Genomic DNA, 13,617 nt, shown 5'->3' on the forward strand with positions numbered 1-13,617 from the left:
AACAAAATAACCAGCGCATAATAATTGATACTACACTTTAGACTAACCGTTTGAGAATGCTTACAGGCAGCAAAACAGAGAGGATTAAAAATGAACAATAAACTGAAATTATTTAAAACGGATACAGAACCCTTTCCTGAGGTTTCCTGACATGTGGTACTGGTAATATTAGACACAGATGCTGAGAAACCTTGCCTTCATATTTTTATAGGCCTGCAAATCTATGGCTGTAAACCTACTGTTAAGGCTTACGTAAAAAAAATGAAAAAACGTAACATGTAATGCGCTTTTGAAGTCAGGTTGAAATGAAATTACAAGCAATACATAACACCAATATGATGAAACGCATCACTAGTTATGACTTATAGAAAAAAGCTTGCGATCTTGTTCTGTCCATACAAAGTGGTCTTAAATGGTCCAAAAGTCTATAGAGAGCGGTCAGGCTGTATTCTATAAAGACACACCTTAACTTTTTTGCAAACGGATAAGAGGAAGAGGTAAGAACTTATTTTATGTCTGTGCAAGTAAGACACTTATCTTTAGGACATGACTCCATCAGACATGTAACAACAAAGCAAAACAGAAAAACCCAAACATTGAGTTTATAATTTATAAAAAAAAAGTATGAATGAATGATTCTGTATACTGTGTTAGGCTATATTAGACCAGTCTTTTTGATTGCACTCTTTTGTTGTACTTGTGCTGTCCCAATTGCTTCCATTACCTACCCCACTTGTGAGTCGCTTTGGATAAAAGCGTCAGGTAAATGACTAAATGTAAATGTAAATAATTTCATCATTTGATTATTAGCTCGATAGGTGTAAAACACCCAGTTTCCTTTCAATGGGAATAATTTACGGTTAGTTTCACTACAAAGACAAACTTCAAGGTGTTGCTGTTGCTTGCCTCCTCTACCGTTCCCAAATCTTGATGAAAAAACATGTTGGCCGTAGTTTACAGTAAGAGAAAGAGGATGCAGAAACCCCAGCAATATGCATTTCCTTAATTGCAAATTGCAAAACAATTACAACAGACTACCAGAATTAGCTTGAGGTCCCAGAGATACAGCCAAAGCAGTCAAAGTGAGTAAGTCATAACTCTACATCGGATCTTTGCAATGTGCATGAAAAGGGAACCCGTTCTGACATGTCCAAAATAGCTCAAGTATTATGAATGTGAAATGTTTGGTCAGGCTATGATTGATAGCTCCGGGAAAAACAATGTCCTCATTTCATTCATGCAAAAGAAGTGGAAAACTGTGCCATCTACTGTTTAAACGAATACTACTAGATATACTGTAGCAATGACAAACAATTACACAATTCTGTTGTGACAGTTTGTCTTCCTCAAAACAGAACAAATGATTGAAAACACTGCATTGTTTTAACCAAAAGTCAACCACATGCCCATAACTAAAAATTACATTTCTTTATTTCCTCACAGACTTTCACTTACACCCTTGAGAAAAAAATACATGTAAGTCAAAATGTAAAAAAATTGTTTTAGCTTCCCTCAGACACATCAGGCAGTGATAATCTATTCTATTTAAGTTCTAGTTTTTCATTAAATGTGCAACACATAGCCACCAAATGCACTGTGCCAGACTCTTGTAATTCTGATGGAAATAATCCATATTTAAGCAGTTCTCCATTAATCTGAAGTCAAAAGGTTCCAGTTAAAAGGGCTCTGCTCTCAAGTTTAGAAACAAACTTTTAATAATAACAATCATGTCTTTAACCCACCCTACAGAGGACAAAAACAGTGCAACTTATGCACACAACCATCCACATACATTGGTCGACTATGTTTTTGCAATTAATTAATAATTACATTTCATGTCTGTGCATCATCTTTACATGAACATTTTACAGAATTTTCTACTTTAAATTGCTAATGGATTTTAATTGAACCTAATGTCCGATCCACACAGGACTAGTTTAATTGTACTCGTGAATACTTGAGTTGAGACTGTTTGTTCTCAGCTATCAACAGATATCACTTTCCTTTCATCAGGTTCTTTATGATTTAAGTAATCTCTTGGAATATTACAATGCAAACAAGGAGTACAATAAGAAAGTGTTACACCAAACATATTGTACTTGCGGCATGAAGGAAAAGTGAAAACTTTGTCTAGAACTGATAAAAAATACACTTTGAACCCCTTTAAAAAGAAACCATGAACGCAACAGCCATAGATGTAATAAATGATGGCTCTTTCTTCCCATAGTAGATTTAGTCCATAAACATAGTAAACAAAACATTTTTGCTAAAATATATCAGTTAAGAATCAACATTACAACAGTAAAAGCACACGTTCTTCCCACTGTCATTGCACCCTTGTTGTGTATATTTAATAAGTCTTTTCAGCACTTTAAAGTAGAAAATTCACAGTAAAATTCAAATCAGTCACACAAGTTTGGGTTCTGTGCTGCTCCGTACAGTATTAAAATCAGCACGGATAATTGATATGATATAGTTTATTCAAGATATTCCAAATAATTTCTAGAGCACCAACGGAGACATTGGGCAGAATTTTGGGAACCAACAACGCTTCTGACCTCATATCTTCTCATTTGTGCCACAGGGTTAGAAACAAAATATGAATGAGTAATTGACATAAAATTTTCATTTTCCGATGAACTGTCCCTTTAAATTGAAGTCAGAGGTGCATATGTTTGTTTGTATGGTCAAACAAAACTGAAATGGTTAAAAATTCTATACTATGACACAAACCAAAGAGAAATACTAAGCAGTTAATACACTGTAACACATAAGCCCTAACATTACACGGGAGTTAAAAACCCCTGACAAACAGTAACAGAATAAATGAAATCTAACACTTTAACCATGAACTCGACAATACACCATCAAAAATGCTCTTCTATCGATTTACCTGTTGGTATAAATACTTTCTAACAAAATGAACAGAAGAACATCATGCCTTGTGACTAAGACGTAAGGCTTTTCTTAGAGACAATTAACACTTCAAAGCATATTATTATTGCATTCAGTCCAAGCAAGATGGCAAAAGGCTGAAAATGGATCAGGGTTCTGAAGAACACTGTTCATCCAGTGACAATTTTGTGCAAAATGACTGAAAACACAGCATCTCCTGAAAGACCCATTCTCATCTGTCGATTGATGGCATATTTCCTGAGAGAATCCTGAGTATTCACAGTTGACAATTCTTCAAACAGTGTGATGCTGTTCTCAGTGGTAAAAAACAGAGAAGAGAATACTTGCACAAGGCTGCTGGTGGCAGATATGTAGCGCTCAGTGCAGTGGAATAAAACCCACGTCAGGAGCGTCACTTAGTGTTCTGTGGTTAAAGGTGTAAGGAGGACTGGCCAGACGTATGGTGGGATTGTGGGTGTGAAGTTCAGCCTGTTTGCTCCCTCTCTGAGAGAAGGATGTGCCTATTGGGCGTCGGGCCTGGCGGGCGGTGCAGCCGGTAGGGGGAAGAAACAGTGATGGAGATGGTATCGAGTATACCTTCTTGGGTCACCGGGGTGGTCTTGGGTGCGCCCGGAGCGCAGGTGCTCTGGATCACTGTGGAATGCGCCATGGATTCTAAAAACTCCTTTGTGCCTTGTGTGCACTGCAAAAAGAAGTTAACATATGAATATTATAAACATAATCAAAGACAGTTACAAGGACTATCACAGCCATCAATTGGTGGAAAATGGTATTGTTTTGGGTAGTTAAAAGGACTAGTTGTTATTAGACGATACAGCAATACAATATAGAGCATGATGCCAGAGCATGAAAAAGAAAGTAGGTTAGTTGAAAAAAACATAACAATACAAAATGGTCCATGAGCTCAGGATGATACAGCCTGAATCTCCTGGGTCTCATGGAAGATATGTAGTGAATGAAAAGACTTCCTACGTATTAGGATGAACATGCATCATGACAGATGGATGAGCGTAACATCTGTGCATGATAAGTACACCGCAATGAGCATTATCTACAAAGCCCAGGACCACAGTCAACAGAATCCCAAGAGAGCGGGTGACAACGAGATAAGCACGGCCGGGCCGTGATGACACGGTAATTAGGAAACGATGACATAATATAGGAAAAACTGTCGATCTCTAAAGACAGCACTAATGTATAAACGCATGACCATTACCAGATGGAGTGAAAACAGATGTCGGCTAACACTCGACACACCAGGAGCGGAATGGGAACAGAGAGCAGAAAACCATCCTAACAATTTCCTCTCAAAACAAACGAGTCTCATGATTGTGGTTTAAAGCAAAGAATGAAAGCAAAGCAAACAGTTGAAATCAAAAGCAGAATAAAGACCAATGAGCCACGAGGAGGCTACAGTATGGCATGCAGGCAGTCCTATGACACACCCTTACCATCAAACTTCACAGGATTGCAGGGCCATCAGGCAGTACATGAGAGAGCAAACTCCTGACAGTTCTCCTCCTGTGTGAGGTTTATATCTTAATACATCAGGGCTTGATAAAAATACATGTCAAAAAAACATAATGAACTGACCTAAATATGCAAAACATTCAAGGCTATAATCGTAAAAGTCACTGATTTGACTACTACTCTGTCTGTGATGAATGCAAACTTAAAATGAGTTAGGCCAAGCTTTGACCAAGGTGTTTAAATGTTAAACATGTAGGAATACTTCAATCATCACAGGACAACAACTCCCTTAAATCAGACTAATGAACAATATCCCAATTACTTTTAGCAACACACACCAAAATATAATAATCTATTAACTGAAAACTGAATAATTCATAGGGTAAGCAAATGCACAATCATTTGTCTATAAAAAATGCTTTAAAAATCACATCAAAATTATTTTAAAAGTCATCCTTTTAAACACCGTTGCCATGCAGGCCAGCAGGTGGCGTTCTTACCATATTTGGGTCATTTTTGGCCATGAAAGAAGGCAGATCAGCATCAGAGGTGACAGTTGGAGGTGTGTCATCAGAAGGTAAAAAGCCTCTTCTGTCAATCAAGCTGCAGAACAAGGTAGCACGAGGAGTCAGAATTTTGCTTCTCATATCATGAATTCTTTACTAATAACTATAAAATACTTAAAATGGACACGAATGTTGACAGTAAATAAGTGTTAACCATGCTTGAAAAGTATAGACAAAGCATAGAGTTGTAAAGATAACAACTTCAGTGTTATAAATCAGCTTTTCAAATTATATCCTTACATCATCGTTGCAAAAGTTGCAAATATGTTACTAATAGGTTACACACTAAAATTCTCTTTTCATGCACAATCTTGCCGTGAAGTTCCTTTAAAGGGATAGTTCACCCTAAAATACAAATCCTGTCATCATTTACTCACCTTTGACTTTCTCCAAATCTGTATAAATTTCGTTGTTCTAATGAACACAGAGAAAGATATTCCGGGGAATGCTTATAACCATATACTACCATATACACATACTTCGAAAACAAATGCATAGTATAATACAATGTATGTCGCATTGGATAAAAGCGTCTGCCAATTGATGTAAATAACTAAACAGTTCATGAACCCCATTGACTACCATAGTGGGAAAAATGACTTCATAATTTTTTGTTCTGTTGAACACAAAATAAGATATTTTGAATAATGAAGGACAGCAAACAGTTCTGGGGCACCTCCATTGTAATTTGTCCTACTACGGTAGTCAGTGGGGTACAAGAACTTTTAGGTTACAAGCATTCATCCAAATAACTTTCTCTGTGTTCAACCAAACAATTAAATTGTATACAGGTTTGGAACAACTAGAGATGAATACATCATAAAATAATTTTCTTTTTTGGGTGAACCATCCCTTTAAATCACATACACTGACCTATGTATCTTAAGAGTTTGGTTGATACTAAAAACACTTTTTGCCATGATGTTTACTACGAAACATAATACACATGAGGGCTTTTCTCACTGCGCTTAACCCCGGAGTATCTTCATTCGAAACCTCGCTTTCAACCACAGGTTACCAATTTTTTTTACCCGGGGTTATAAAAGCAAGGTAAGCAACGCTTTTGCAGGGTTAACACTGCAGTGTGGTTTCAAATGTGCTCAGTGTGAAACGAAGTGGGGGTAGAATGATACAACCAGACGCTTAGCAACGGACATCCAATGAAAACTGAAAAGCGTTTACCACATTTCACAAGCTGTGTACAGTCACAGAAACTTGTGTGCTGTGTAAACAATCTTTTGAGTTTTTTATTTATCGAGTAAGAAACATCAAAGGAGGTATAAAATAGCCAACAAGGATTTGCGAGGGGTCATTTGTTCTCGGATGTGGAACAAGGTCTTCGGTTATTTAAAGGGACCACACACTATTTCTATTCAGTCAGTTTGACGCTGAGTATCCAATCATGACTGTTGACATCGAAAATATGCAAATAAGAATGTTAACCCAGAATTATGTGATGTACAGTGTGAATTGTCACTTTTTGAATACCCAGGGTCATCTCTTAACCCCTGGCAAATTATAAGCAGTGTTAAACCTGAAACAGATAACCCAGGATTCTGTTTACCTGGAGTTTAGAATAACCCGGGGTTAATGATTTCAAGTGTGAAAGTCCCTATGATGTACTGACCTGGGAGGCACAGGCCCACATAACACCATACAGCAGTTAGTGAAGATGTTGTTGTAGCTGTAGGGATTTCCTGATTCTTCCCCTCTTTTACTGGACCAAGAGCCTTTGATCTACAGAAAGAAAATAAGCCTGTTATTCAATTTGACGGTGTGATCTTTGCATTAAAAAAATAATTAATTATTATAGAAATTACCATTGTGTAATTCAATATTCTAATATATACATTTATATTACTGATTAAATAAGAAATCTTTGTGATATTTACATCTTCGTTAGTCGTGAGATTAGAGGCCACCAGGTAAGTATGGAATCCTGACAGACCCAGAATGGACCAGATAGAGAAGAAGCAAATGACCAGCTCCGCAATAGTGCAGGAATGGTTAAGGGTGCAAATCTTCTATAAACGTGTGTTGATGTCCAACACTAAAAAAATCTGTCTAACTCTGTCACATTTGCTTGTACTGTCATTCTGCCAGACCATGTGAACCAAAAGTGACTCTCGGAGGTCATCCAGACCTATTAGTCTTCAACCGCAAACCTGAAAAGATGCTGGACACCAGTATGTAGTGGGAACTGTTGGCATGCTGAGACAAAGGCAGGGTGTGGTGACTCTTATAAACTGATTAGGGACGAAAGGGATGGCGTAACCTACAGCAATGGTTCTGTAAACACACAGTGAACACTGTTAACCTTTCTTTTGTGTGTTTTTAGGGATGGGTTGTGAAAAAACAATCATACAAAGGGATGGACAGAGGTATGAATAATTGACATGTGCAAATGTCAGGATTTTAGGTCCCAGAGAACACACATAATGATAAAATCCATGATATAACTGACAAAATCATCTGCCAAATGCATAACGTAATATGTAAACGCATTAATGTAAAACAAAAAGGATATCTGGCTGGAGTCTCCTGTACTGCCTGGATGATGCCGTTCACACGTTGTGATCCTGTTGACAAAAAAAGAGATACAATCACCATCATCCGTTTTGCTCAAAGAAAATGTAATATTTACAGTTTACAGTCAGGCTTTACCTGTTTCAGGTGATTTGATCACAATAAACAAAGTTAATGAAGTGTTACAATGTTAATACTGTAAATAGTGACTAGTACAGTGACTACTAGCTAGATCATTTTTTTTACATTTAACTTACTTTTTTTACAAATGTTTTTGTTACATTAAAAAATACATTTACTTCATATTGAATGTATATATTAATTTTGTGTCATTTGCGGCAGGCTTAAAAGTGACCATTCAAAAGACCAGCAATGTCATGTAAGCTATGTCACATTAAACTAGCATACAAAAATAATAATAGCCCATAACAATTCTAATGGAGACCATATTAAGCACAGGCATGTTTTAGCATAGGAGAGACAAGCAGATGAAAGCAAATGCAAATCAGTCACTTCTACTCGCCGCTGCTGTGATCCTCACGGAGTTTATACTAAAAATGTCTCTGACTGTCATGTCTGAGATAAATTGCTAACCCTTAGTTTTGTTGGGGGAGAAAGCTTTTGATTCATTCTGAACAAACGCAAAAAGACCTCCCAAATGAATCATCTATTTGGTTTAAATAAGGATGTAAATCTTATCAGTCACATGCATGACTAAAGTGAACTGAATCCTAAATTAAGTGTTTTAATTGACAGGCAGAAAAAATGTGGCAATTGTTTTGTTTAGCTAACCAGAACACTTTGTTTCTTGCAATCATTTTGCATGTTTTCAGAGCAGCCCACATATGGGAAGAAGGAAGCCAAGAGCATCATCTTGTTGCACCTGAAAGCTTTTTCATGATATTTGACCATCGCATGATGAGTGTAAAGTTCAATTCTTGGGGGGCTGTTTTTGGTACATTGCGTTGGCATGATGCTACTCTCCTGCTCCATCTCATATCACAAGAGATGTTAGCTCGAGGCCTCTTTGTGTACGTGCATGTGTGTGTGACACTTCACTCGAAATCCAATCACAAGTGTAACAGTAGATGCATTGAAGACGTCTGCACCTCAGCTGACCACTTGTGATCCGATCAAACATACACAATCCATATTACAAGACGTAAACAAAGTCTGGAGAGATTTGATCTCTGTGTGATGTAAAACTAATTGAGAAACTTACGCAAAGTGAGGTGAGTGATCACACAGCCAAAAATGAAGGAGGTCAGAAAGGACAGCGACACTATGAAGGTGTAAAAAAAGCGATAGTTGCGTTTCCCGACGCAGTTTCCAACCCAAGGACAGTGGTGGTCAAACCGCTCTGCAAGGGGAACAGAGAGTCACTTACAGGAAATGTCTGTGCATTTTTCATTTGTCATTTATGTTGTCATTTGAGGAAGTTAAGGGTGTAGGTAGTAAATCATCACAGCAACATAATGTTCTATAGCCTTTAAAGGTGGAAATACTTTGTATGCTCAATAAAGAGATGCCGTCTTACCCACACAGTTGTCACACAGGCTGCAATGTGACGTCCGGGGTGGACGGAACATCTTGCAGGTGAAACAGTACTTGAGTTTGACCACCTGGTCATTTATAAGAATCTCTTTAGTGCGAGGAGGTGGACGATATGTCGAGGACCCAGAATTATCTTTAAAATATGACACGCATACATTAAAAACAACTTTCATGTCATATACACCCACCCAAAAAATGTAAACTTACAACATTTTTTTTTTTTTAACAATGTCGCAAGTTTATTTCCGTTAGGGACTCACCAATCTGTTTCTCAATGTCTGCAGCCTCATCTGGCAAAGCCCTTGGTAAAATCCCTGGATCTGTGAAACTGGTTTGAAGGAGGGTGACAACCACAAATACAAATAACACCCCAGCAATCACTGGAATGAAGATGGTAAGGTGCTCCACCAGAAAGGGGCAACTGTTAGAAATCAGACACAAAGTTAAAGACGTACACAAAGATAACAACTTAGACAATAACTGTAAATTTGTGTGCCGGTCAGAGCAACAGGAAACTGTTACAGGGAGAGCTACATCGACTGGTGGAGATGTCTCTATTGTCAAACAATGGCGCTGTGTGTGTGGACATGTTTTTATATCCCAGTGGGGAGTTAAACCTTAATGCACACCCACATGGGGACCCCTGTCACTGTGGAAACCAAAATTGAGGTCAATAAAGCTTACTAATCGTACAGAACAATAGTTTTTTTTATCTAAGAGTGTAAAAACTTGTCCATGATCTTTAGGTTTAGGGGATAAAACATACAGTTTGTATAGTATAAAAAACAGCCTATGGACTGTCCCACGAAGATAGTAAACCAGACATGTGGTTTGTGCGTGTGTGTGTGAATATATACTCACTCAAACGTAAAAAACAAGCCACTGGTGATGAAAATAAGGCCGATCGTCATAGGGAGCACACCACATTGTCTAGATAACATAATACGTCCATCACAATAAAAGCGATTTTTCCCAGGAAAAACTTCCCATTTCCTCCGAAGGCGATGGGGGCTTTTCCTCACGCAGGACGGGGTGGAGGTCCGGGTGGTAGAGGCTGTTAGTGCCCGGGGGTCTATTTGTTGATACTCACAGTTTTTCATTGTAAAAAACGTAATCGATAGAAGTATTATTCGGCACTGTTTATTACACAGACGTCGAATTCTGATTGCTGACCGTTAACCTAAAACCAAGCCCGGTCTTAAACACAAGGCAAAACCGTAAAAAAGCTTTCGGTTGTGAACTTCCACGACATCTGCCGGTGATACCGTCATAAGTATAAAGTCTTTTACATCCGATGTTTTTGTACGGTAACTTAAATGTCAATACCATTTACAGCACCAAAATAAGTTAGCTCCGCAACAGAGGTCAACAAAGCACTGTGTGCCGCTCAATGCACACGTTTGCCCCAAAATATCCAATTTAGGGAATATACAGACGAATTCATTATATGTTCATGACACGATAACGTTTAAAGTCTTGCGAAATATGAGTCGCCATGACACTGAACTCAGAAAGCTAAGCTAACACGGTTGACATTCCTCCTCACGCGCTACTCAACCGTCACACAGACGACGCTCAGCTTCTCGCGTCACGGACTGTCTGACGAAGATTTTTAGTAGTTCATCCGTTAAAAGAAGGTTTAATGTTAAAATCTAGTTTATCGCTAATTTAACAACCCGTTGACCGACGGTCGCGACACAATAATGTTTAGCCCAGTGAAACAGTTCCTTAGCAGAGGATTACCTGAGCCAAGCGAACGATAAATTGAAAGGGTAGCGTCATCTCAGTTGACCAATGAAAAATTGTTTCCGGGACTTTATGCCCCGCCCTCCGTGTGGTTATTTCTTTTTTGTGGGAGCGAACGGCAGCTGGATGTGATAATGTAACGTTAGTAACTGTGAACAAATAAAAATTACTACATCAACTTCATTTCAAAGCATTGTTTATACTGTTAACAAATTTGTGATACTTTTAACCAGCTAGATAGTGAAATATAGAATATAAATAGACCGAAAAATGCAGACAGTTTACAATCTGCTCAATTTGTTTACTTCAGAACAAACTAAAACTGTCTGAACTTTCATGGGTGAAAACATAACAGTCGAGCATATATTTTTGGTTTGGAAACAATAGAATGTATAGCCACACCAGCAATGTTTAATGCAAGGAAAATCTTTGATACTTCGCAAGTATGAAAACTACTATATGACAAAAATGTTTCTCTAAAACAACTTAGCTGCCACAATATTTGTCAAGTTGTACAACATTCAGATAGTCATTTCAATGTTACGAATAGTGAATCTATTTGCTCCAACAACGTTTTAGGTCCAGGGAAAAAAGTTACAGTGCAGAGCCAGACCTAAAAACCAGTATGATATGAAATACCCCAGGATGCAGCGTGTATAAAAGGAGCAACTCCTCCAGTGCATCAAAAGGTAAATAATTGGATTATTTCTACACATCCAGTCTTTCGCACTTTTGTCCGTGGATTTGAAGTGATCCTTCTGCTGTTGTCTTTGGTCAGGGTTAAAAAGATTTTCATCTTGCAGTAGAGGTTCATACTGACATAGCAGGTGGCTACCGATCCAGAAAATCACAGGCGAGGAGGATGCAAGAAATCTTGTCAACACCTAAAATGACGACAAAAATCATGTTGAAATGACCAGCATATGTCCTATGTGAAACGTGGTTCTTATCAGTTTCAAGAGTCTTACCTGGACGTGCATGCAGAACACTCCAAACAGAAGAAGGACAGAACTGTGCACAACATAAACAAAGACTCTTTGGTTATAAAAGCCACGTGTTTTTGTATGTTTTCCTTTGTCTCCAAGCCCCAGATACATGCAAAACAGTGGGGCAGCCATTATGTATGTGTATGAGGCTACAAGCCCCAGAGTAGCAATGGGGACTGCTAAAATAAAATTGGGAATTTGTTTTAAATTGAAGTATCGGAGAAAGCCCACGTCCCAATAAACATCTTGGATGTAGGAATAGAGAAGCGGAACTCGCCACTGGCACCAAATTGGTGTTGGAGACAGTGCATCAGGCACACGGTACCCTTTTTCTTGAGCCAGATTAAGCAGCAAGGGAGGAACCTGCCTATCAGTAGAAGTTGGGTGGCAGAATGTTTGGTAGCCATAAAACTGAAACAAACAAAATGGCAGTGCAATGGCAGCAGAGTAAAATACTCCTGTCAGCAAAAACCGAGTAAGTGCCAAGGCATAATGACCCCATCTACTGCTCTCTATAGCTCCTTTACGAAGAGGCCGAGTATGTGCAAGCCTCCGTTGCAGGGTGAGGTACAGCAGAAATCCACCATTCACAAGTCCATTGGCACGAGCACCGGTAGCAAATCCAAACAGAAGACAAGATCCAAAAGTGAACCCTTTTTCTAGAAGACAAAGGCCCTCAAAGGTGAGACATGCAAAAAGAGTCTCGGAGTATCCTGCTACCATAAAAACGTTGGCCGGAGTGAAACAGTACGTTAGGACCGCAATAAGGGCAAGTTTTCTGTCTTGTAGCACCAGCCGACTCAGTTTGTATAGTGCCACAGCACTCAGGACGAAGAGAACGCTGTTGCCTATAGCTACGGCCACAAGCAAACGTCCATGCATTGAGAGCAATCCAGAGAGACCCCACAGTACAATGTCCGCAAATATTCGCAAAAGGACAGGAAACAGCGGAAAGAATGCAAAGTTGTGTTCATATAAGTAACCTCGTTCTGCAATGAAGAGGAAATGCTCGGCATCCCAGCGACTAAGGCCACCAAATAATGTTTCAATGGTGGGATCAAGAAGGAGAGGGGCCTCTGTTCGTGGTGGATTGAAGGCATCTGCCTTGTGGTCTGGAACAACAGCATTCAGTACAGCCTTCAAAATGCACAAAGATTTCGTTTATAGATACTTGTGTAGTTCACAATTTGTGCAGTAGGTGGCAACCTAATCTCAATTTTACAACTCAATGCATTTATTAATTCTATACAACAACTTTTTAAAAACAGTAAGTGTTTTATCCAACACCACGAATATTTTAACTGTAACAACTGTTTTAACTATAAAAACAATTTAAAGGCTATTTTAGCCGCTTGTGTTTAACATACGTACCTGCAGAAATAGAGAAAGCAGTCGCGTAAGAGTGGCAAACCTTGCAACTGTCCACACATCACGATCTGTGCGATGGTGTGAAGTCGGCATATTTTTGTAGAAACTTAACGATTACAAAATTAGTGTTAGTTCAATCTCAGTAAATGATTAACGTTAGACATGATTCATCTATAATATCAACAATAAGCACAATTACGGATGCAGCATGCTTTCATTTTTGTAGCTGATAAAGCAACAAAATAATACTAACAAAATACATTTTAAAGAACTGTACATTAGTTATATTCTCTAATGTATTGCAGAGACACTGAAATTAGCGATAGTGCTCTCGAAGAAACGAGCGAAACATTTACTTCCGGTGTGGTGTTCTTTACATGTCAAAATAAAAGTCCCCAATCTTAAAAGTACCACGGAATTGTTGTGTATACCAGGCTAGAGATACTAGAAACGTTTTGTGGTGTATGACAGCACGCAACAATTAT

The 13,617-nt window shown here is 38.5% G+C and overlaps 2 protein-coding genes across 2 annotated transcripts; both read right to left on the reverse strand.

The window, feature by feature from the left end:
• Window positions 1-1,413: 1,413 nt before the first annotated feature.
• On the reverse strand, window positions 1,414-10,813 carry zdhhc18a (zinc finger DHHC-type palmitoyltransferase 18a). The gene is given in 10 exon segments (XM_056762596.1): window positions 1,414-3,460; window positions 3,462-3,598; window positions 4,887-4,989; window positions 6,580-6,689; window positions 6,845-6,947; window positions 7,480-7,531; window positions 8,701-8,838; window positions 9,016-9,165; window positions 9,293-9,453; window positions 9,894-10,813. Coding segments are annotated over 10 exon segments (1,380 nt in total). The 5' UTR covers window positions 10,133-10,813; the 3' UTR covers window positions 1,414-3,273.
• Window positions 10,814-10,993: 180 nt separating this feature from the next.
• pigv (phosphatidylinositol glycan anchor biosynthesis, class V) lies at window positions 10,994-13,470 on the reverse strand. The gene is made up of 3 exons (XM_056762688.1): window positions 13,136-13,470; window positions 11,747-12,901; window positions 10,994-11,662 (listed from the first exon to the last, which is right to left on the reverse strand). The coding sequence occupies exons 1-3, from the start codon at window positions 13,223-13,225 to the stop codon at window positions 11,354-11,356; spliced, it is 1,554 nt and encodes a 517-aa protein (XP_056618666.1). The 5' UTR covers window positions 13,226-13,470; the 3' UTR covers window positions 10,994-11,353.
• Window positions 13,471-13,617: the final 147 nt, after the last annotated feature.

The sequence above is a fragment of the Triplophysa dalaica genome, chromosome 12 (genome assembly GCF_015846415.1).
Source record: "Triplophysa dalaica isolate WHDGS20190420 chromosome 12, ASM1584641v1, whole genome shotgun sequence".
Taxonomy (NCBI): domain Eukaryota; kingdom Metazoa; phylum Chordata; class Actinopteri; order Cypriniformes; family Nemacheilidae; genus Triplophysa; species Triplophysa dalaica.